Source organism: Trifolium pratense, linkage group LG5 (genome assembly GCF_020283565.1).
Source record: "Trifolium pratense cultivar HEN17-A07 linkage group LG5, ARS_RC_1.1, whole genome shotgun sequence".
Lineage (NCBI taxonomy): Eukaryota > Viridiplantae > Streptophyta > Magnoliopsida > Fabales > Fabaceae > Trifolium > Trifolium pratense.
In genome coordinates this window covers 20,699,624-20,725,570 of record NC_060063.1, presented here as the reverse complement: position 1 = coordinate 20,725,570, position 25,947 = coordinate 20,699,624, and the positions used below count along the sequence as shown (strand labels likewise).

Below are 25,947 nucleotides of genomic sequence, written 5' to 3'. Positions count from 1 at the left end.
AGTTATGTCTAGGGATGGCATGACAGTGAATTAATTGGCATTAGATACCTTAGGGTAAATGCGCATATATTTGATAAGTGGTATGTGACATTATCTGGTCGAATTGTGTTGAACTTTATTAATTGATAATTGTTTAGTACAATGTTTTGGCGTGAGTTAGAATATGTATGATAGCTCGAAAGTGTAAGGCTTTTCTTATGCTCGTATGATATGCGATTATGTTTTTCTAACTCTCTGCTTTGTGTTATTTGCTGGACCTTTGGGGGTTCAGATATTCAGGCTGAGGATTGTGCCGACGTTTAGACTGCGGTTCTAGCGTGGTGTTGAAGTACCTTTTGGTGAGGAGACTTAGAATAGATTACTCCTCTTAGTACTAGCTTTTGACTAGAATTTGTAAATAGTAAATGCTCTGGTAATGTAACATCGAGTCGGGGTTTACGCTTGGATTTCATCGTATATCGGTGTTACCTTTTGATATGCTAGTTCTTGTATAAGTGACATCCTTAGGGATGAATTTGGCTTATGTATATATATATGTATATATATGCATGCTTGGTTTGATTGGAATCCGCTGTTGCTTTTCATGTTAAATTTCATGATGCTCTGTGTGTATGCTTGTGTTTTAATTACCGCGTGGCACTCTGCCTTTACACTTGTTAAAAAGTTTTTAAAATTGCGTTTTTAAGGGTAGTATGGGTTAGGGTGTTACACTCATTTTCTTTATGAGTATTATGTATCAATTAGAGATATTATGAGTATCATATTATGACATGACCAAATACTAGAAAATAAAGACCAAGTGTAACCAATGAGATAACCTATAGTGGACCCCACGCTATTACTAAAGTACCAAACCCCTTAGTTCACTTTCATTTTCTTTTCCTGCATAATCAGAATACTCCCTTCTCTCATCTCATCTCTCTCGTTTAACAAAACAACAACACCCAACCATCTCAATCTCTCTAAACTTCCTCATAAAACTCACATGTATGTAGTGTTTTAAATTCCTCAAGCTCCAATCTCACTAGTGGTAAGTTCATGTGTTCCAAATTCAATTTCAATCTCTTGGATTCGTGCACTGTTCATTCATTCTCTAAAGACCCAAATTATGACCTTTACATACATGTAATGAAATGGGGCTTATTTGTTTTTATGTGATGATTTAGGAAGTGGAATTGAAGGCCAAAGCTCAAGAGGGAGCTGAAGCTCTCATTTCAGATCTGTAACCAAGTTTCAAGGCTAGGATTAAGCTCCATTTATCAGGTGGGTTCTTAAGTTTAGTTAGTTAATTGCCCCAAATTATGAACTTTGTATGCCAACATAAGTTTAGGATCAAATTGTGTATGAGAGGAGCTTAATCCCAAAGCTTCTCTCCATTTTAAATATGTATTATATGCTGTAATATTCATGGCTAGTAGGAAAAAGGATTGTGGTGAGAGTTGCTGCAAAAGTTTGGTGAAAAATATGAAAACAAAGTAGCAGGTCAGTACCTGCAGAATTCTTTAAACACAACAATCTCACTCTTTTTGAATCCCTTAGCCTTCTAGCTATTTTATGTGACTACTGCAAGTAAAATACATAATTACAATGTTAATTACACGTTAAGTATACGATAATCAAGAAATTAGAATATGTTAGTTATGCCCCGGAAGGGAATCATGGACAGGATAAAAACTCAGGACAGTTTAGTTAGTCAGTCAATCATGGTGGATACTTTTGTACCACGTTATGGGATTCGATGAATCCAATCATGTTATAATTGTGAGCTTCATGCCGTGCCGATGCGTATAATCATCGACGACGGATATGTCAGGCCTCTGAGAATGGCTCACCTCAGAGTGTCTTAGTTATGTTAAAATGAACAAGATGATAAATTGTGATACACATTTATGATTTTATGCTATGTTATGAATTATGTTATGAAAATTATGCTATGGACTGACATTCAGGTACACCGGTGTAGTCACCGTTAGTTGGGTAGTAGAACTCACTGAGGCTTAGTAGTCTCATCCCACGCTTATTAATTTTTTCAGATAAGCAGAAATCACATGGTAAGCAGGCTATGGAGTAGCTGCTGCAGCTAGATGAATTATGTTTAGATGCTTTTTTTGTACTTCTATCATGTATTTTGATCATGGCATGTACTGTATATGACTTTATACTTATGTTATAGCACCTATGTGTGCCATTTTAATTATGTCAGGAATTGTAAACTTAATGTACCAAGTATTAATTATGTACAAACCTGTTATATTCTAGATATTTAACTTGGGATGTTATAAGTGTAATCTAAACAAGGTTAATAAATAATACATCCATAAACCGATGTTTTTATAGTTTCTTAGTAAAGAAAAAATAGTTTCTTTCTAAAAGGTTGATAGAAATCATGCCCAACCCTTTAACATGTAATTCAAAACCTATATATTCGGTGATATGTTTTTTTTTTTAATGGTGGCTCAGTTATATCTTTTAATATGTCTTTCATTAGAATAAGGATATTTTATTTATGTTCGATACAAATATGACTTTTTTTTTTTATGTTATTGATTTTATTTACTATTTAGATAAGGATAATTCTTTTTGAAACTTTTTACATTTTTTTATTAAGAGTTCGTTTTTAACATTTGTGGTTGGGCTTCCAAATTTTCGGGGCCAATCCTGATACTTATAAAAAGATGGAAAGCGCCCTGTTAGAGATTTCTCTTGAAGAAACACGAAATCAAGAAGCACTAAAAAGTTTAACGGAGGTCGACATGAGTTTCCTAGTGTCTCTAATTATATGTTTATTGCCTACTAGGATGATCTACTAATTGATGATGTAGAACAAATTGAGAAAGAGAAGATTGTCTCGTAAAAGGATATGGTTCTACAACGCTAATGAATGGACCATGATAAATTTATGATCATTATCCTAATTGAAATGATAGCAATGTGTGTAACACCCAAACCCATTATTGTAGTGATTCTACCTTTATTAACTCTTTTTCAGAAATACGCAACGGAAAAATTGAAAGTTATTTATAAACATTGGTTCTAGGTATTACAATCTTCTTTACAAAAATAATACTATTGTATTTAATTTAGTAAAACCATGTTTATAGAAATTATTGAATCAAATATTGTACTCTTTAAATATACAAAACAACCTAAATAAGTAGACTTTATATACACGTAAAACCCCTTTTTCCCAAGTCGCAATCAGAGAGGAGCTTCACCAACACTTGAACAGCTAAAAACGCATAACCTGTGGGTCTGGTCCCAAACCACTAGGATTAAGAAAAGGCATACATATCAATAGGTTTTGGTATGCGTTGTAAGACTAAGTATTAATTCATAGTAGTGAGTTTCTCTTCCTGGATTGGTATCCCCTAGAGTAGCTGTGGTTTGCATTGAACTGGGTTAACAATTACTTGTGTCGTTATTATTTTTAGTATTTTACTTCAATATAATTAAATTGATCCTGCGATCAAGTTGTCAAACTAATTGTCTGAGAAATCTGGCAATCTACACAGTTGTCCTAGACATCGTGTATGACATCTGTCCTGCCGAGAACAGGATTTCAAATTTTTTCAAATTTCTTCTTAGATGTCAGAGATTTTATACCAATTTTTTAAGCAATAAATTGATGGAAAGAATGTAAGCATTTTATTCAATGATCCGTCTTTAATTTTTTTTAAATAATTAAGTCTAATTCAAAAAATTCAAATTTATTAGGAATGCTTTAGAATATTTTCACATAAACAAAATCGATCAATATAATGGGTTATCAGGTCTACAATTATATATCTAATTTTATTTTTAAAATACTTGTATCACTTAGTCCCCTATACAAATTATGGCTGACTTTCTTCGTAATCATATTAAACGACAACCCATAATGGAAAAACATTTATTCAAATTAAAATAATCTAAATATAAAAATTATATAATTTTTTAAAAATTAGCCACTATAAATTTTTTGGTGGATTTCATTCTTTACGATGATTGTAATTGTTTTTACACCTATAATATAGGAACAAGTGAAAAAAGAGTTTTCACTAAAAATATATATTTAAAATTAATTATAATACTCATTATTACGACATAATTAAAAATTACAAAAAACTAATCATGTTTGCACTAAAACGTCAGAAACAATTACACATACGTTCAATCGTATCTTTTGTCAATTTTTTAACAAAATATCACAATGTGAGAGAATAATAATGAGATAAAATTATTTTATTATTTGTGTAATCAAATTTCATTACAACGTCAGTACCTTACCAATTCTACATAGAATTTCTCATATCAACTTTTTTCCTAAAACCATTGATTTACAGATGTAACATTTTTATTTGTTTTTGCAAGATTTCAAGCATGAATTCACGATATCATTAACACCACCGGCATCTGCGAAAAAGACATTTATTGTAAGAAGCACAATTAAATAAGGCAATCATTATTTATAAGATTATTCTTATAAAAATATAAGAGACAAAAGTATAAGTATATGTACCAGTGTTGATGTTAAAGGTCTTGGACATCGAACAATTAGTTGCACAATCATAAGTAACTTTTGACAATACTTTATGACATTTCAATAATGTACATGCAGCAACACAACCTGCATATAATGGAATTCTTGTTTTGAAGCGTTTACATTTAAAAGCACATTTGGCAAGACAAGCGATTCGACCAGTTGGTGAACTAGGTTGTGATGGAGGTGGAGGAGAATTATCAGCGTGTGCCATAACTAACATTATCATCACACATATTGAAACAATCTTTTTCTTCTCACACATTTTCATAATTCTTCGATGTTAATTTTGATATTATATGCTAAATTTGATTTGATAATAAAAATTGAATAAAACAACCTCAATTTATAAGCATGGACATAAATGTACATTTATATATAATAAATATAATGGACTTAACAAAATTGATTTTGTAACAAATTTGTGAAACAAATGAAGAAGAGTATAATCTAAACAAGGTTAATAAATAATACATCCATAAACCGATGTTTTTATAGTTTCTTAGTAAAGAAAAAATAGTTTCTTTCTAAAAGGTTGATAGAAATCATGCCCAACCCTTTAACATGTAATTCAAAACCTATATATTCGGTGATATTTTTTTTTTTTAATGGTGGCTCAGTTATATCTTTTAATATGTCTTTCATTAGAATAAGGATATTTTATTTATGTTCGATACAAATATGACTTTTTTTTTTTATGTTATTGATTTTATTTACTATTTAGATAAGGATAATTCTTTTTGAAACTTTTTACATTTTTTTATTAAGAGTTCGTTTTTAACATTTGTGGTTGGGCTTCCAAATTTTCGGGGCCAATCCTGATACTTATAAAAAGATGGAAAGCGCCCTGTTAGAGATTTCTCTTGAAGAAACACGAAATCAAGAAGCACTAAAAAGTTTAACGGAGGTCGACATGAGTTTCCTAGTGTCTCTAATTATATGTTTATTGCCTACTAGGATGATCTACTAATTGATAATGTAGAACAAATTGAGAAAGAGAAGATTGTCTCGTAAAAGGATATGGTTCTACAACGCTAATGAATGGACCATGATAAATTTATGATCATTATCCTAATTGAAATGATAGCAATGTGTGTAACACCCAAACCCATTATTGTAGTGATTCTACCTTTATTAACTCTTTTTCAGAAATACGCAACGGAAAAATTGAAAGTTATTTATAAACATTGGTTCTAGGTATTACAATCTTCTTTACAAAAATAATACTATTGTATTTAATTTAGTAAAACCATGTTTATAGAAATTATTGAATCAAATATTGTACTCTTTAAATATACAAAACAACCTAAATAAGTAGACTTTATATACACGTAAAACCCCTTTTTCCCATGTCGCAATCAGAGAGGAGCTTCACCAACACTTGAACAGCTAAAAACGCATAACCTGTGGGTCTGGTCCCAAACCACTAGGATTAAGAAAAGGCATACATATCAATAGGTTTTGGTATGCGTTGTAAGACTAAGTATTAATTCATAGTAGTGAGTTTCTCTTCCTGGATTGGTATCCCCTAGAGTAGCTGTGGTTTGCATTGAACTGGGTTAACAATTACTTGTGTCGTTATTATTTTTAGTATTTTACTTCAATATAATTAAATTGATCCCGCGATCAAGTTGTCAAACTAATTGTCTGAGAAATCTGGCAATCTACACAGTTGTCCTAGACATCGTGTATGACATCTGTCCTGCCGAGAACAGGATTTCAAATTTTTTCAAATTTCTTCTTAGATGTCAGAGATTTTATACCAATTTTTTAAGCAATAAATTGATGGAAAGAATGTAAGCATTTTATTCAATGATCCGTCTTTAATTTTTTTTAAATAATTAAGTCTAATTCAAAAAATTCAAATTTATTAGGAATGCTTTAGAATATTTTCACATAAACAAAATCGATCAATATAATGGGTTATCAGGTCTACAATTATATATCTAATTTTATTTTTAAAATACTTGTATCATTTAGTCCCCTATACAAATTATGGCTGACTTTCTTCGTAATCATATTAAACGACAACCCATAATGGAAAAACATTTATTCAAATTAAAATAATCTAAATATAAAAATTATATAATTTTTTTAAAATTAGCCACTATAAATTTTTTTGTGGATTTCATTCTTTACGATGATTGTAATTGTTTTTACACCTATAATATAGGAACAAGTGAAAAAAGAGTTTTCACTAAAAATATATATTTAAAATTAATTATAATACTCATTATTACGACATAATTAAAAATTACAAAAAACTAATCATGTTTGCACTAAAACGTCAGAAACAATTACACATACGTTCAATCGTATCTTTTGTCAATTTTTTAACAAAATATCACAATGTGAGAGAATAATAATGAGATAAAATTATTTTATTATTTGTGTAATCAAATTTCATTACAACATCAGTACCTTACCAATTCTACATAGAATTTCTCATATCAACTTTTTTCCTAAAACCATTGATTTACAGATGTAACATTTTTATTTGTTTTTGCAAGATTTCAAGCATGAATTCACGATATCATTAACACCACCGGCATCTGCGAAAAAGACATTTATTGTAAGAAGCACAATTAAATAAGGCAATCATTATTTATAAGATTATTCTTATAAAAATATAAGAGACAAAAGTATAAGTATATGTACCAGTGTTGATGTTAAAGGTCTTGGACATCGAACAATTAGTTGCACAATCATAAGTAACTTTTGACAATACTTTATGACATTTCAATAATGTACATGCAGCAACACAACCTGCATATAATGGAATTCTTGTTTTGAAGCGTTTACATTTAAAAGCACATTTGGCAAGACAAGCGATTCGACCAGTTGGTGAACTAGGTTGTGATGGAGGTGGAGGAGAATTATCAGCGTGTGCCATAACTAACATTATCATCACACATATTGAAACAATCTTTTTCTTCTCACACATTTTCATAATTCTTCGATGTTAATTTTGATATTATATGCTAAATTTGATTTGATAATAAAAATTGAATAAAACAACCTCAATTTATAAGCATGGACATAAATGTACATTTATATATAATAAATATAATGGACTTAACAAAATTGATTTTGTAACAAATTTGTCAAACAAATGAAGAAGAGTGTAATCTAAACAAGGTTAATAAATAATACATCCATAAACCGATGTTTTTATAGTTTCTTAGTAAAGAAAAAATAGTTTCTTTCTAAAAGGTTGATAGAAATCATGCCCAACCCTTTAACATGTAATTCAAAACCTATATATTCGGTGATATTTGTTTTTTTTAATGGTGGCTCAGTTATATCTTTTAATATGTCTTTCATTAGAATAAGGATATTTTATTTATGTTCGATACAAATATGACTTTTTTTTTTTATGTTATTGATTTTATTTACTATTTAGATAAGGATAATTCTTTTTGAAACTTTTTACAATTTTTTATTAAGAGTTCGTTTTTAACATTTGTGGTTGGGCTTCCAAATTTTCGGGGCCAACACTAGTAGAAAAATGACTTTTGGTTTGGAGATACCACTACCGGTATGTGAATACCAGTAGTGAAATACATTTGACCAAAGGATTCCACTACTGATATTTTGAAAACGGTAGTGGAAAGTTCAGAGACAAGGGATTTCACTACCCGCTTTGCTAAATCCGTAGTGGAAAGTAGACACGGTGGCAATGTCGTAATTACGTGCAAAATTGTTTTAATTATCTTCCACTACCGATCTAGGATTCACCGGTAGTGGAATCCTAATAGTGTTATTAGTTTTTTCATATTCCCACTTTCCACTACCGATCTAGCTTATCACCGGTAGTGGAATCCTAATAGTGTTAATTATATTTTTCATTCTTCCCAATTTCCCTCATTCTGCAAACGCGAAGAAGAACACACTCTCCAATCCAATCGTCCCAATTCTAGTTCTCCCTAATTTGTTCCTCAAATCGTCCCAATTTCTTCAAATCAAACACTCTCCAATCGTTCTCCAATCATTCTCCAATCTCTCCAATCTCCAATCGTCCCAATTTCATTCGCGGTTTCATTCTCCAAACCCTAGACGGAACGACGAACCTGCAAACGCTTAATCGCCTCCAAATCTCTTCGTTTTCATTCGGTAAAGGTATGAATAAATCAAACTTCCCCCAAATTTCATTCGTTTTCGTTTTCATTCGTTTTCTGTTTATGGTTGATCTTGTTTTCATTCGTATTCGTTTTCATTCGTATTCGTTTTCATTCTTTTTCTGTTTATGGTTAATTGCTGGTAAGAAAAACACGCATTTTTCTCATTCAGTACATTTTGGTAGCATTGAATGAAGATTGGATATTCTAAGTTCACGTTTTAAATTGTGAAGGTTTTAAATTGGATATTCGTTTTCATGTGTTTTGGGTTCCTGTTCTTCATCTCTTAGTAAGTTGTTTATGGTTATGGTATCTCTAGCTAAACAATGGTTAAAAGAAGTGAAAAGTATTAAGCAGAAACAGAAAATAGACAACATGTGATTAGAAGAAAGTTAAGGATAATTTTCCTTCTGGTCTTTCTATGTTAATGTTTGTTATGTGACAAAGAAAATGGTTAGTGTTTTTTTTTCCTGATGCTATGTGTTACTGATAGTGACCCAATTTTGGGAGGGTTTTGTGTTTTTTTCTTCCACTAGTTGAATTCAAAGGTGATCTTAAGTAAAGTTACTTTTCACTTTAACACATAATAGTCTGCTTTTGGTATTTATTGGTTGAATAATTGACTTATATTTAGGTAGAATTAATACATAATTGATTCTATCGGCGTGTAGGTAGAATTTGAATTGAATCTTCTAACTGTTTGGTCCATAATTCCATACATGTTCAGCATTATTTCGAGAGATTAGTTTCCGCAGTTATATGTAGAGAATATTGTATTTATTTGGTTTGCTTGAGCCCACTGAGTAGGAGTTTGTCTAGTCTAATTCTATTTTAAAGAGTTTTTGTTTGAGCAATAACAATCCTTTTTATTTTTTCAATTGTTTTTCTGTCAGCAGTTATCATGTAGTTCTGGTACAAAAACAACCCAGATCATGTATGAATTGAGGGTTGATGCTTTTCTTAGATCATGTATGAATTGAGGGTTTCAATGCTTGTGCTTTGCAGGGGTGGAGCTGTTTTCTGTGTTAGGCGGTGGTTGCTGCTCCTACGTGTTGACTGCTGCTGTTTAGGGGCTGGTGTTGCTGTTTTTTGGTGTTGTCCTCTTTGTTTGAAGTTAGAAGGTTCAATCACGGTCTCATCTACAGGTACCGATTCTATTTCAAAACATATATAGAAGCTATAAACTTAGATGCAATTCAAATTACTATGTAAAAATTCTGCTATATGCAAATTCTGTTATAGGCTATGAATTTTTATTAAAATAGGGCGAGAGAATGTTTCGCAATAGTAACAACCTAGTCATTCCTTTAACTTAGAATGCATAAATTTCGAAACGTAGGTATGGACCGTAGTTGGATGAGAGCTAATCGATTAAGTACTGAGTACAGACATGGAGTGATGGAATTTCTACAGTTTGCGGAAAGTAATGCTGAACTAGAACGTCCTCCTCTTGAATTTCCTCCACTTTTTCTATGTCCGTGTATAAATTGTGCAAATAAAGAACCAAAACGTACTAAGAAAGAAATCATGAATCATCTAATTTGTGACGGGATTTGTCAAAATTATACACAATGGATATGGCACGGTGAAGTAGTAGCAACGCCAAGTGTGTCCCATAGAGAAAGTGGTAGTGTGGATATCGATGATCGACTAGAAGACATGATGCGTGATATTGGAGAAGATTCGTTTAAGAGGGCGCATGTGTATGAAACTTTATGCAGTGACAAGGATGAACCATTGTATCCGGGATGCACAAATTTTACCCGTTTGTCTGCGGTGTTAAAATTGTTTAATTTGAAAGCAAAAAATGGGTGGACCGACAAAAGTTTCACTGAATTGCTTGAATTGTTGATACAAATGCTTCCAGAAGGTAATGTAATGCCAAATCGTTATTACGAGGCGAAAAAAGTATTGTGTCCAATGGGTTTGGAGTATGAAAAGATACATGCATGCCCTAATGATTGTATATTATACCGAAAAGAGTTTGTAAACTATAATCATTGTCCGACATGTAAGGCGTCTCGCTACAAAAAGAAAGATGGTGATTCTAGTGATGATGAGGTGACCAAAACGGGTCCTCCCGCGAAAGTCGTATGGTACCTACCAATAATTTCAAGGTTCAAGAGATTGTTTGCTAATGCAAATGACGCAAAGAATCTTAGATGGCATGCAGAAGAGAGAAAATGTGATGGCCAAATTCGCCATGTAGCTGATTCTTTGCAATGGAAGAAAATTGACTCTTTGTTTCCAAATTTTGGCAAAGAGTCGAGAAACCTTAGACTTGGACTTGCTACTGATGGAATGAATCCGTTTGGTAATCAAAGTACTAACCATAGTTCATGGCCTGTTCTCCTGATGATTTACAACCTATCTCCTTGGTTGTGCATGAAGCGTAAATATATTATGTTATCGATGATGATTTCAGGCCCAAGACAACCAGGAAATGACATAGATGTTTATCTAAGTCCACTAATTGATGATTTGAAAGTGTTGTGGGAGGAAGGAGTGGATGTTTTTGATTCGTATTCTGGTGAACAGTTCAACATGCGTGCCATGTTGTTTTGCACCATCAACGACTTTCCGGCATACGGCAATTTGTCTGGGTATTCCGTTAAAGGGCATAATGCGTGTCCCATATGTGAAAAAAAAACATGTTATAAGCAACTGAAAAATGGAAAGAAGACTGTTTATCTTGGCCACCGAAAATTTCTAAATCGTTATCATCCATATCGTAGATTGCGAAAAGCTTTTGACGGAGACCAAGAGAATGGTGTTGCTCCAACGCCCTTAACTGGAGAGGAAGTTTATGAACGACAACGAGACATTAATGTTGTCTTCGGAAAGTGCCAAAAGCCAAAAGGGAGAGTGCCAAAAGCGAAAGTGCCAAAAGCCGAAAGTGAAAGTGTCAAAAGGAAAAAGCAGCCTGTTGTGAAAAGTATATGGAAAAAGAGGTCAGTGTTCTTTGATCTTCCATATTGGTCTAGTCTTGATGTAAGACATTGTATTGATGTGATGCACGTGGAGAAAAATGTATGTGATAGTGTAATTGGAACACTTCTCGACATTAAAGGCAAGACAAAAGATGGTGCACATGCTCGTCTTGATATGGATTTGATGGGTATACGACAAGAGTTAATACCACAAAAAATCAATGACAAGACATATTTGCCTCCCGCGTGTCACACTTTGTCTAAAGACGAGAAAACAAGTTTTTGCAAGTGTTTACAAAGTATCAAAGTGCCACATGGTTACTCGTCAAATGTCAAGAGCCTTGTATCAATGAAAGATCTCAAATTAATCGGCTTAAAATCTCATGATTGTCATGTCTTGATGCAACAACTACTACCTGTGGCTATTCGTGGGATATTGCCCGATAATGTTAGGAAAGCTATATGCAGGTTGTGCTTATTCTTCAATGCAATATGTTGTAAAGCAATTGATCCATTGAAGTTAGACGAGTTGGAAAACGAAGCTGCAGTTATCTTGTGTCAATTGGAGATGTATTTTCCTCCTTCATTTTTTGACATTATGGTTCATTTGATTGTTCATCTAGTAAGGGAGATTAGATTGTGTGGCCCAATTTATTTACGGTGGATGTATCCAATAGAGCGATACATGAAGATCCTAAAAGGGTATACAAAAAACCCACTTACTGGGGAAGATCAAAGGTTTCACGTCAAAGACAAGGTATAGATGTCAAAGAGCAACTAGCAGCATTTAAAGCAGATTTGGAAGCTAAGTTTGAGGAAAAGTTGGCGCAAGAGCGTAAGATGATGCAAGATTCTCTTATGGAGACACTAAAGTCCATGGGTTTATCCCAAACCTCTGATACAAATAATAGAGTCATGGTACCTGAAGCTTGTGCTGAACAAGTTGTTGTCACCGGAAGCGCAAAAGGGAGTTGTTCTCCTGCACCGGTCAAGATGCAAAATGAACTCAAGGAGGTTGTTGTCACTGAAAGCGCAAAAGGAAGTCGTTCTCCTGCACCGGTAGCAGAGGCTGAAGATAACATGGACGATGTTCAGAAATTGTTAATCATGGTTCTGAAAAAGGGTGATGATCATTTGGATGTACAATTAACTCATTGTTCAATGTGTACTAATTTTCTCATGTCTTGCAAGTGTATAAGAGAGTTGTTGGTGGGTTTTATTTGGCTCGACATGACTACTATAAGTGTTTGGTGCTCGTAAGTGTACTTTCTTATTTACTACTATCTCAATATCTGTTAATATGTTATATATCTCTCCTAACTTTAAAATTATATTCAGGTACATTCATCGTTTATGCATTGAAAACAACACCACAAATGTATATGGAATTTTGGAACCAAGTTTTCTGAACATTGTTGGTGATGCTGGGAAAAAAAGTGATCAGAGAATATGATAAACTCTGATTTAGTGTATTATATGTAGATATTTTTTGTGTTAATTTAGAGTAATTATTTATTATTATATAAGTAACTCACTTGATTTGCTCTATATTATACAAAAGAGAAGAAAAGATAAAAAAATGCAAATCTAATTTTTGAATCACTTAAAATAATATGATATATATTATTATTATTATTATTATTATTAATAATATGAAATTATATACTTCTCATCATTTTGTGAGATTTTAGGCAAATAAGCCCAAATGTGAAAGAAAGTCACGATGGCCCAAATTAAATTAAAGGAACTTGTGTGCTTTGTCATGAGAAAAGCTGAAGCTTGAGATCAAGTGGCAGGGGCGGCTAGCATCACAACACAAAAGAGATTTCAAGTTGAAAATGTCTGACAACTCAAACACAAGTGGCTGAGGCGGTGAAGCAATGGAAAGTCTTAAAACTTAAGAAATCAACACAGGCGGTGATTGAAACTATAAATTGAGCTTCTTGGTTTCAATTGATATTATGCTTTCTTCTGTTCTGTAACACGGCTGAGAGAGGAAAATTGGAGAAGCTTTGGATTGAAGATTGGAACTTTGGAACAACATATTTTCTTCATTCTAGGGTTATTTCTTACTCTTAATTTCATGAATTCAATTTCTATGTTGGTGTTCTTTTTGATTATGGATAGCTAAATACTATTCTAGGGTTTATGGTGAATCTTGCAATTAAAATTCCTTTTGCTATGTCTTAGCTATATGTTCTAGTTTCTAATTTGAATTTCAGTATTTTGTTCAATTAATTTTATCCTATTGATTTTATCACATAAGTAGGAATGATCAACCTATGAATGTTTATAATCAATTGATTGATCAGCGACCGTACTGCAGTTAATTGATGGACCTATACGATAAATGAGACTATAATTATTGCATGACCAAACTTTGATTTTAGTCTTCCAATCATTCAACCTTTTTGTGCTTTATGCTTTTCTTAAATTTCAACTCTTTGCATGACCAAACAAAGGTTAATTTAGGAAAAAGAATATTAATCACGAATGACCAAACGGATTAATAGTTTTAGTAAAGGGATTGGTAATTGAATTAAAATAAAGGAATTCAAATGGAACTAGACATAGGGAACCGAATATTGCAAGTGAAACCATGACCCTAGACCTCTCTCTACTGGTTTACAAACTTCACGTTTTTATTCTTGTTCTTACTCTTACACGTCATTATTTTCTCTTTACTTATCATGACAATTCAACTACTCGTTAGTTTAAATAATAAATAATCTTAACTAGTTTGGTGTTTGTTAATTAATCCCTGTGGATACGATAATCTTTTATACTACTTCTGCGCTAGAGTACACTTGCTCTAAGTGTGTTTTTAACGCAACAAGTTTTTGGCGCCGTTGCCGGGGATTAATTTAACGATATTAGACGAAAAAGATTTTTTTATTAATTTAGACATTGTACAGTTTTTGTCTGTTTATTTTGTTATTCTCCATTCTTAATATCACTTCTGCGTACTCACCTGCTCTCAAGAGCCTATTTGTAGTTGATTGTATTTTGCAGGAAAAGAAAAAGTCATGGCTGAGAGGAAAACAATGAGAGATTACATCATAGAAGCTAAATTGGATGCTATAATAGCTAAATTGGAAATTCTTCAAAGGCAATGTGAGATATATACCTCTCTTCCTTGTGAACATTGTGATTTAGTGGGACATGAAAGTGAAAAATGTCCGACAAGAAGTATATGGGATGATGGTGAAATTGTCCACAATGGGGAGCAACATGATCCTCACCCTCCCAAGCGGGACATTAACTATGTACCACCTTGCCTGCGACGTTGGTCGCAGGAGCAACATGATCCTCACCCTTTCAAGAGGGACATTAATTACATACCGCCTTGCTTGAGACGTCGGTGTCCAGAACAAGCGGAAGAGCCATATGTCAATGAGACACTTACAACCTTGAACCAAAACACTCTTACTGAGTTATCTCAAAAACCTAAAGACTCAATATCCACACATCTTGAGCCCAAGCAAGAGGAAGAACATGAAAATGTCACTCTCATTAGTCGTGTAGACTTAAGTGAAGAATTGAAGCATGAGGAGCATGTGTCCATAGAAAATGAAGAAGCTCTTACTGAAGAGAGCAATGATGAAGAACAAGACCTTGTGGTTCTCAATATGGAAGAAAGTAAAGAATCGCCAATCATTTTGGGTCAAACTATATTAACAATTGGTGATGTTGTAATTGAGGTTCACAAGGGAAAGGTAAATTTAAGGTGTGGTAAGGAAGATGATGTTTTGAAAGCTTTAAATTCAATTGAAAATTTCTCTCATTTTATTTCTTCCTATGTTGACAATGTGGTTATTCATAACAGTTTCAGTGATTTAAGAATGCAGGATTCTTTGGAAAAATTTCCTATTTTGCAGGATCCTAGCATAATGGTGGATATAGTCAAGATAAAAATTTCACTTTACTTTGATGCTCATCCACCACATAGAAAAAGAAAGAATAATGTCAACCACATGGTTAGAAAATTAAGAAGGGGCAATACCTTAAAGGTGAAATTTGCCCTTGGAGAGCCACCTGATTGATTATTTGGCTCTCGTCAAGCTCAGGACGTTAAATAAGCGCTTCGCGGGAGGCAACCCGTGTTTATTGTTTTATATTTTAGTTTATTCTAATTAACCTTATTACGTTGATATGCTTGTTTTTGTTGTTAGGAAAGTCATCCTTGATTTGCAAGGTCTGCAAGATCTCTCAGGGAAGTCACTTTTACTCTCTCACTCACTTATTTAGTTTTGTGCCTAGTTGAATAATTTTCATTAAGGACTATGCTTATTGCTAGTGTGGGGGAGGTATTATTAGGTACTATATTTAGGTATTATTAGGTACTATATTTTGACACTGCCTTTTATTAGTTTTGTTGATGGCATTTTTCTGGCTTGTTTTGATTAAAATTATGTTTAAAAATAGAGATCATGCCTTTGAGGGACCCTAAAAAAAAAAAATATTATTTGACAGACTGGTTCAATGTTATATTGGGGTTGTCTTTTGAAAGCTAATAATTAGCATAATGTGCTATGTGGACTATCTTTTTGTGAACCAAACTTCTATATGTGAGATTTGAGCCTTTATAAGGGGATTACTTGTTAAGTATATGTTTTGACCCCTTCTTTTTGTGTGAGTGTGTTTCCCATTTTTGTCACATTCTAGAACTTGTCTTGTGACCGTGCTAAAGCGAAAATTGATCTGCATCATGTGAAAAATGTTGGGGCATTTGTAGGTATTTTTTCTGGCCTTTAATTTTATTGTTTTGAAATCATCCTTAGTTGCCCACTTTGAGCCTATTTTATTATGCATTTCCTTGGTACCTAGATATGATTAAGTATATTGTTTTTTTTGTGGTAACCATTTGAAATTGAAAGTGGAGTAACTATTCAAAAGAAAATTTCCTATATTTGAGATGTTCAATTGTATGTGCATGGTACTGTCAAAAGAAAATATGTATGATGAGCAGGAAGGAAAGAAATAAAAGAAGTAGGTTGTGTCATTATAGTGAACATTTCTTTCAAAAGAATGAGAATTGCAAAACAAAAAGTCCAAAAAGAAAAGAAGAAAAAATAAGAATTTTCATGTTTGAGTTGCTCAATTGTTTTATGAGCATGATAGAAAGAAGAAAGAAAAAAAAAAAAAAAATATTGAAAGAGCACACTTTTGTAGAAAAGAAAGGAAGAGGGGTTGATTTGGAGTTTGAAGCAACAGTTAAAAGTATATATAGGAGCTCCATTTTGGTTTCAAAGGTTGCTATTTGTTTCTTGTATTTTTACCCCTTTGATTATCCATTTCTTCTTATATCCCACCTTGCACGAATTAACCATGGCCCTGTTACAACCCGTAAGACCTCAACTTTTGCATGCATATAGACTATTTAGTGGAGATATCGGTCAAACTACAAGCTTATGGTAATGTGCATTTTGTGGAAACTTGAGTGCTTATTTTCCAAAGTCCCTAAACACGTTGAGAGATTGTGAGAGAGCGCTCCTGTTCATTTAAAGGTAGTCTTCATGGACATAAGACTCTAATTGGGCAATTTTTTGACTACTCCATATATTTTATATTGTCTGTCATTATTGCTTATGATTTTTGGTCTCTCATTTGGCTATGTCTGTTATCCTTTTTGAAAATATATTGAGCCAGGAAGTTTGCTTGAGGACAAGCAAAGGTTAAGTGTGGGGGAGTTGATAAACTCTGATTTAGTGTATTATATGTAGATATTTTTTGTGTTAATTTAGAGTAATTATTTATTATTATATAAGTAACTCACTTGATTTGCTCTATATTATACAAAAGAGAAGAAAAGATAAAAAAATGCAAATCTAATTTTTGAATCACTTAAAATAATATGATATATATTATTATTATTATTATTATTATTAATAATATGAAATTATATACTTCTCATCATTTTGTGAGATTTTAGGCAAATAAGCCCAAATGTGAAAGAAAGTCACGATGGCCCAAATTAAATTAAAGGAACTTGTGTGCTTTGTCATGAGAAAAGCTGAAGCTTGAGATCAAGTGGCAGGGGCGGCTAGCATCACAACACAAAAGAGATTTCAAGTTGAAAATGTCTGACAACTCAAACACAAGTGGCTGAGGCGGTGAAGCAATGGAAAGTCTTAAAACTTAAGAAATCAACACAGGCGGTGATTGAAACTATAAATTGAGCTTCTTGGTTTCAATTGATATTATGCTTTCTTCTGTTCTGTAACACGGCTGAGAGAGGAAAATTGGAGAAGCTTTGGATTGAAGATTGGAACTTTGGAACAACATATTTTCTTCATTCTAGGGTTATTTCTTACTCTTAATTTCATGAATTCAATTTCTATGTTGGTGTTCTTTTTGATTATGGATAGCTAAATACTATTCTAGGGTTTATGGTGAATCTTGCAATTAAAATTCCTTTTGCTATGTCTTAGCTATATGTTCTAGTTTCTAATTTGAATTTCAGTATTTTGTTCAATTAATTTTATCCTATTGATTTTATCACATAAGTAGGAATGATCAACCTATGAATGTTTATAATCAATTGATTGATCAGCGACCGTACTGCAGTTAATTGATGGACCTATACGATAAATGAGACTATAATTATTGCATGACCAAACTTTGATTTTAGTCTTCCAATCATTCAACCTTTTTGTGCTTTATGCTTTTCTTAAATTTCAACTCTTTGCATGACCAAACAAAGGTTAATTTAGGAAAAAGAATATTAATCACGAATGACCAAACGGATTAATAGTTTTAGTAAAGGGATTGGTAATTGAATTAAAATAAAGGAATTCAAATGGAACTAGACATAGGGAACCGAATATTGCAAGTGAAACCATGACCCTAGACCTCTCTCTACTGGTTTACAAACTTCACGTTTTTATTCTTGTTCTTACTCTTACACGTCATTATTTTCTCTTTACTTATCATGACAATTCAACTACTCGTTAGTTTAAATAATAAATAATCTTAACTAGTTTGGTGTTTGTTAATTAATCCCTGTGGATACGATAATCTTTTATACTACTTCTGCGCTAGAGTACACTTGCTCTAAGTGTGTTTTTAACGCAACAGAATATCTCAAAGTAAATGCAAGAAATACATCCAGCATAAGTTAGAAAATGAAAAGAAAGAGTGTCAATTATTACCATTTAACCATGGGTAAGTTTGTATGAATTTGTGTATTTTTTTAATACTTATTTATTTTTTATAACTCATAGTTATTAACAATATAATACTGTTCTTCCACGCACGCGTACAGAGGACATTGGCAGTTGATAATACTTTGTCCAAAGATAAATACCGTGGTTGTTATTTGTTCACTACATTGGAAACTTAATCCAATAATGGAGAAAATTGTTTCAAGGTAATTAAGTTTATACTTTAGGGGTTTTGGTTATATACTATAAACATAAATTATTACAAATTTTATATGATTTTATGCGGCTTTTTTTTCTTATGAATTAGTGTTTTTACGGTTGATCAAATGGCGAATGGCAATAGAAAGAACAATACCGTATGGCTTTATCCACAAGTAAGTGTGGTATTCTAACTTTATATATATTTACTTTTTTGATAAGTAAGTGTGGTATTTTTTGATCAAATGTTACTATATATAATTTGTAGGCGAGGAAACAATATAATTCAAATGACTGTGGATACTATGTAATGAAAAATATGTTGGACATTGTCACTGCTAAGATAACTGATTCTTGGATGGAGGTAATAATTTTTATTTTTTATACATCAATAATTTTTTATAACCGAGTCAAGAATAGTTTTATATTATTATTTACTTATTGTAGGTATTTAATGACCCAAAAGAGTTAACAGCTGAGGAGATGTATGAATTGCGATTACGTTGGTCAACATATTTTTTGTCGTTATTGGAGGGTTAAGATTTATCTGGTGAGTTATAGAATAGTTCATTATTTGAACTTTGTTTTTGCAAATTGGTCTATTCAATACATTGCAGCAATTTTAGTTTACACTTGTTTATTTTTATGCAAAAAAGAGAAAATTTGAGATTCTGTCAAATTTGAACACTTTCTGTCAAATTTGAGATTCTGCAGGGTGATGAGGAATTGGTTATTAGCTTTAGTTTGAGTCTTGGAAGCAGATCAGGTGATGGAATTGGTAATTTGGCTCGGGTGCATCCCACTGTTTTGGACTTGCTGTTTTGGACTGTCATGGAATTGGTAGTTTGAGTTGCTGTTTTGGAATTGGATAGAGCTAGTTTTGATTTTTGTGTATATTAGGGGGCTGTATGCTTGGAATTAGAATAGATATAATTAGTGATAATGTTAAGTTTTGTGATTTTAATGTATTGAATGTGTAACTTGTTAGGAATTGACAATGAATTGTGGAAAATAATATTCGAAATTATGACAATTTTCTTTTGCGTTATTACCTACTAAAAGAACGTATAATTTATGCGCCGGAAGGGCGCCATATATTAATATGCAGGCACAGGAATTAAAAAAAACAAAAAAAAACAAAAAAACAAAAAAAAAAACTAACATACCACTACTGATATTTATAACAATCAGTAGTGAAAACCATACATACCACTACGGGTATTTGTAAATACCCGTAGTGGTATCCTCAATTCTAAAAAAAAAAAATTAAAACCACACATACCACTACCGGTATTTACAAATACCGGTAGTGGAATCCCAGACTCTAAAAAAAAAAAAATGAAAACCACACATACCACTACGGGTATTTGTAAATACCCGTAGTGGTATCCCAGATTCTAAAAAAAAAAAACTGGAAACAATACATACCACTACGGGTATTTGTTAAATACCCGTAGTGGTATCCCAGATTCTAAAAAAAAAAAACTGGAAACAATACATACCACTACGGGTATTTGTTAAATACCCGTAGTGGTATCCCAGATTCTAAAAAAAAAAAACTGGAAACAATACATACCACTACGGGTATTTGTTAATACCAGTAGTGGAATCCTCAATTCTAAAAAAAAAAAATTAAAACCACACATACCACTACCGGTATTTACAAATACCGGTAGTGGAATCCCAGACTATAAAAAAAAAAATGAAAACTATACATACCACTACGGATATTGAAAATACCCGTAGTGGAATCTCATACATACCACTACGGGTATTTGTAAATACCCGTAGTGGAATCCTCATAAATTTAATTAATAATACAGTAGAAACCTGACATACCACGACGGGTATAAAAAGACCCGTCGTGGAAAGTATTGACTTACAACGACGAGTGTATTTACTACCGGCCGCGGCCAGTAGTGGAATCCCTATTTGGCCGGTAGTGGAATCCCCTTTCTGCACTAGTGCAATCCTGATACTTATAAAAAGATGGAAAGCGCCCTGTTAGAGATTTCTCTTGAAGAAACACGAAATCAAGAAGCACTAAAAAGTTTAACGGAGGTCGACATGAGTTTCCTAGTGTCTCTAATTATATGTTTATTGCCTACTAGGATGATCTACTAATTGATAATGTAGAACAAATTGAGAAAGAGAAGATTGTCTCGTAAAAGGATATGGTTCTACAACGCTAATGAATGGACCATGATAAATTTATGATCATTATCCTAATTGAAATGATAGCAATGTGTGTAACACCCAAACCCATTATTGTAGTGATTCTACCTTTATTAACTCTTTTTCAGAAATACGCAACGGAAAAATTGAAAGTTATTTATAAACATTGGTTCTAGGTATTACAATCTTCTTTACAAAAATAATACTATTGTATTTAATTTAGTAAAACCATGTTTATAGAAATTACTGAATCAAATATTGTACTCTTTAAATATACAAAACAACCTAAATAAGTAGACTTTATATACACGTAAAACCCCTTTTTCCCATGTCGCAATCAGAGAGGAGCTTCACCAACACTTGAACAGCTAAAAACGCATAACCTGTGGGTCTGGTCCCAAACCACTAGGATTAAGAAAAGGCATACATATCAATAGGTTTTGGTATGCGTTGTAAGACTAAGTATTAATTCATAGTAGTGAGTTTCTCTTCCTGGATTGGTATCCCCTAGAGTAGCTGTGGTTTGCATTGAACTGGGTTAACAATTACTTGTGTCGTTATTATTTTTAGTATTTTACTTCAATATAATTAAATTGATCCTGCGATCAAGTTGTCAAACTAATTGTCTGAGAAATCTAGCAATCTACACAGTTGTCCTAGACATCGTGTATGACATCTGTCCTGCCGAGAACAGGATTTCAAATTTTTTCAAATTTCTTCTTAGATGTCAGAGATTTTATACCAATTTTTTAAGCAATAAATTGATGGAAAGAATGTAAGCATTTTATTCAATGATCCGTCTTTAATTTTTTTTAAATAATTAAGTCTAATTCAAAAAATTCAAATTTATTAGGAATGCTTTAGAATATTTTCACATAAACAAAATCGATCAATATAATGGGTTATCAGGTCTACAATTATATATCTAATTTTATTTTTAAAATACTTGTATCATTTAGTCCCCTATACAAATTATGGCTGACTTTCTTCGTAATCATATTAAACGACAACCCATAATGGAAAAACATTTATTCAAATTAAAATAATCTAAATATAAAAATTATATAATTTTTTTAAAATTAGCCACTATAAATTTTTTTGTGGATTTCATTCTTTACGATGATTGTAATTGTTTTTACACCTATAATATAGGAACAAGTGAAAAAAGAGTTTTCACTAAAAATATATATTTAAAATTAATTATAATACTCATTATTACGACATAATTAAAAATTACAAAAAACTAATCATGTTTGCACTAAAACGTCAGAAACAATTACACATACGTTCAATCGTATCTTTTGTCAATTTTGTAACAAAATATCACAATGTGAGAGAATAATAATGAGATAAAATTATTTTATTATTTGTGTAATCAAATTTCATTACAACGTCAGTACCTTACCAATTCTACATAGAATTTCTCATATCAACTTTTTTCCTAAAACCATTGATTTACAGATGTAACATTTTTATTTGTTTTTGCAAGATTTCAAGCATGAATTCACGATATCATTAACACCATCGGCATCTGCGAAAAAGACATTTATTGTAAGAAGCACAATTAAATAAGGCAATCATTATTTATAAGATTATTCTTATAAAAATATAAGAGACAAAAGTATAAGTATATGTACCAGTGTTGATGTTAAAGGTCTTGGACATCGAACAATTAGTTGCACAATCATAAGTAACTTTTGACAATACTTTATGACATTTCAATAATGTACATGCAGCAACACAACCTGCATATAATGGAATTCTTGTTTTGAAGCGTTTACATTTAAAAGCACATTTGGCAAGACAAGCGATTCGACCAGTTGGTGAACTAGGTTGTGATGGAGGTGGAGGAGAATTATCAGCGTGTGCCATAACTAACATTATCATCACACATATTGAAACAATCTTTTTCTTCTCACACATTTTCATAATTCTTCGATGTTAATTTTGATATTATATGCTAAATTTGATTTGATAATAAAAATTGAATAAAACAACCTCAATTTATAAGCATGGACATAAATGTACATTTATATATAATAAATATAATGGACTTAACAAAATTGATTTTGTAACAAATTTGTGAAACAAATGAAGAAGAGTATAATCTAAACAAGGTTAATAAATAATACATCCATAAACCGATGTTTTTATAGTTTCTTAGTAAAGAAAAAATAGTTTCTTTCTAAAAGGTTGATAGAAATCATGCCCAACCCTTTAACATGTAATTCAAAACCTATATATTCGGTGATATTTTTTTTTTTTAATGGTGGCTCAGTTATATCTTTTAATATGTCTTTCATTAGAATAAGGATATTTTATTTATGTTCGATACAAATATGACTTTTTTTTTATGTTATTGATTTTATTTACTATTTAGATAAGGATAATTCTTTTTGAAACTTTTTACATTTTTTTATTAAGAGTTCGTTTTTAACATTTGTGGTTGGGCTTCCAAATTTTCGGGGCCAATCCTGATACTTATAAAAAGATGGAAAGCGCCCTGTTAGAGATTTCTCTTGAAGAAACACGAAATCAAGAAGCACAAAAAAGTTTAACGGATGTCGACATGAGTTTCCTAGTGTCTCTAATTATATGTTTATTGCCTACTAGGATGATCTACTAATTGATAATGTAGAACAAATTGAGAAAGAGAAGATTGTCTCGTAAAAGGATATGGTTCTACAACGCTAATGAATGGACCATGATAAATTTATGATCATTATCCTAATTGAAATGATAGCAATGTGTGTAACACCCAAACCCATTATTGTAGTGATTCTACCTTTATTAACTCTTTTTCAGAAATACGCAACGGAAAAATTGAAAGTTATTTATAAACATTGGTTCTAGGTATTACAATCTTCTTTACAAAAATAATACTATTGTATTTAATTTAGTAAAACCATGTTTATAGAAATTATTGAATCAAATATTGTACTCTTTAAATATACAAAACAACCTAAATAAGTAGACTTTATATACACGTAAAACCCCTTTTTCCCATGTCGCAATCAGAGAGGAGCTTCACCAACACTTGAACAGCTAAAAACGCATAACCTGTGGGTCTGGTCCCAAACCACTAGGATTAAGAAAAGGCATACATATCAATAGGTTTTGGTATGCGTTGTAAGACTAAGTATTAATTCATAGTAGTGAGTTTCTCTTCCTGGATTGGTATCCCCTAGAGTAGCTGTGGTTTGCATTGAACTGGGTTAACAATTACTTGTGTCGTTATTATTTTTAGTATTTTACTTCAATATAATTAAATTGATCCTGCGATCAAGTTGTCAAACTAATTGTCTGAGAAATCTGGCAATCTACACAGTTGTCCTAGACATCGTGTATGACATCTGTCCTGCCGAGAACAGGATTTCAAATTTTTTCAAATTTCTTCTTAGATGTCAGAGATTTTATACCAATTTTTTAAGCAATAAATTGATGGAAAGAATGTAAGCATTTTATTCAATGATCCGTCTTTAATTTTTTTTAAATAATTAAGTCTAATTCAAAAAATTCAAATTTATTAGGAATGCTTTAGAATATTTTCACATAAACAAAATCGATCAATATAATGGGTTATCAGGTCTACAATTATATATCTAATTTTATTTTTAAAATACTTGTATCATTTAGTCCCCTATACAAATTATGGCTGACTTTCTTCGTAATCATATTAAACGACAACCCATAATGGAAAAACATTTATTCAAATTAAAATAATCTAAATATAAAAATTATATAATTTTTTTAAAATTAGCCACTATAAATTTTTTTGTGGATTTCATTCTTTACGATGATTGTAATTGTTTTTACACCTATAATATAGGAACAAGTGAAAAAAGAGTTTTCACTAAAAATATATATTTAAAATTAATTATAATACTCATTATTACGACATAATTAAAAATTACAAAAAACTAATCATGTTTGCACTAAAACGTCAGAAATAATTACACATACGTTCAATCGTATCTTTTGTCAATTTTGTAACAAAATATCACAATGTGAGAGAATAATAATGAGATGAAATTATTTTATTATTTGTGTAATCAAATTTCATTACAACGTCAGTACCTTACCAATTCTACATAGAATTTCTCATATCAACTTTTTTCCTAAAACCATTGATTTACAGATGTAACATTTTTATTTGTTTTTGCAAGATTTCAAGCATGAATTCACGATATCATTAACACCACCGGCATCTGCGAAAAAGACATTTATTGTAAGAAGCACAATTAAATAAGGCAATCATTATTTATAAGATTATTCTTATAAAAATATAAGAGACAAAAGTATAAGTATATGTACCAGTGTTGATGTTAAAGGTCTTGGACATCGAACAATTAGTTGCACAATCATAAGTAACTTTTGACAATACTTTATGACATTTCAATAATGTACATGCAGCAACACAACCTGCATATAATGGAATTCTTGTTTTGAAGCGTTTACATTTAAAAGCACATTTGGCAAGACAAGCGATTCGACCAGTTGGTGAACTAGGTTGTGATGGAGGTGGAGGAGAATTATCAGCGTGTGCCATAACTAACATTATCATCACACATATTGAAACAATCTTTTTCTTCTCACACATTTTCATAATTCTTCGATGTTAATTTTGATATTATATGCTAAATTTGATTTGATAATAAAAATTGAATAAAACAACCTCAATTTATAAGCATGGACATAAATGTACATTTATATATAATAAATATAATGGACTTAACAAAATTGATTTTGTAACAAATTTGTGAAACAAATGAAGAAGAGTATAATCTAAACAAGGTTAATAAATAATACATCCATAAACCGATGTTTTTATAGTTTCTTAGTAA

At 31.7% G+C, this 25,947-nt stretch overlaps 3 protein-coding genes and 2 long non-coding RNA genes across 5 annotated transcripts; 2 read left to right on the top strand and 3 right to left on the bottom strand.

The window, feature by feature from the left end:
- Window positions 1-866: 866 nt before the first annotated feature.
- LOC123883955 lies at window positions 867-2,279 on the top strand. The gene is made up of 3 exons (XR_006800569.1): window positions 867-1,030; window positions 1,167-1,263; window positions 2,034-2,279. It is a non-coding gene; the product is annotated as an uncharacterized LOC123883955 (long non-coding RNA).
- Window positions 2,280-4,236: 1,957 nt separating this feature from the next.
- LOC123883954 lies at window positions 4,237-4,808 on the bottom strand. The gene is made up of 2 exons (XM_045932927.1): window positions 4,499-4,808; window positions 4,237-4,392 (listed from the first exon to the last, which is right to left on the bottom strand). The coding sequence occupies exons 1-2, from the start codon at window positions 4,788-4,790 to the stop codon at window positions 4,334-4,336; spliced, it is 351 nt and encodes a 116-aa protein (XP_045788883.1). The 5' UTR covers window positions 4,791-4,808; the 3' UTR covers window positions 4,237-4,333.
- A 2,134-nt stretch (window positions 4,809-6,942) lies between these two features.
- Window positions 6,943-7,487, bottom strand: LOC123883953. Its single transcript, XM_045932926.1, has 2 exons — window positions 7,178-7,487; window positions 6,943-7,071 (listed from the first exon to the last, which is right to left on the bottom strand). The coding sequence occupies exons 1-2, from the start codon at window positions 7,467-7,469 to the stop codon at window positions 7,013-7,015; spliced, it is 351 nt and encodes a 116-aa protein (XP_045788882.1). The 5' UTR covers window positions 7,470-7,487; the 3' UTR covers window positions 6,943-7,012.
- Window positions 7,488-8,252: 765 nt separating this feature from the next.
- Window positions 8,253-10,076, top strand: LOC123883952. Its single transcript, XR_006800568.1, has 3 exons — window positions 8,253-8,638; window positions 9,643-9,782; window positions 9,977-10,076. It is a non-coding gene; the product is annotated as an uncharacterized LOC123883952 (long non-coding RNA).
- Window positions 10,077-25,155: 15,079 nt separating this feature from the next.
- LOC123883951 lies at window positions 25,156-25,727 on the bottom strand. Its single transcript, XM_045932925.1, has 2 exons — window positions 25,418-25,727; window positions 25,156-25,311 (listed from the first exon to the last, which is right to left on the bottom strand). The coding sequence occupies exons 1-2, from the start codon at window positions 25,707-25,709 to the stop codon at window positions 25,253-25,255; spliced, it is 351 nt and encodes a 116-aa protein (XP_045788881.1). The 5' UTR covers window positions 25,710-25,727; the 3' UTR covers window positions 25,156-25,252.
- Between the last annotated feature and the right edge of the window lie 220 nt (window positions 25,728-25,947).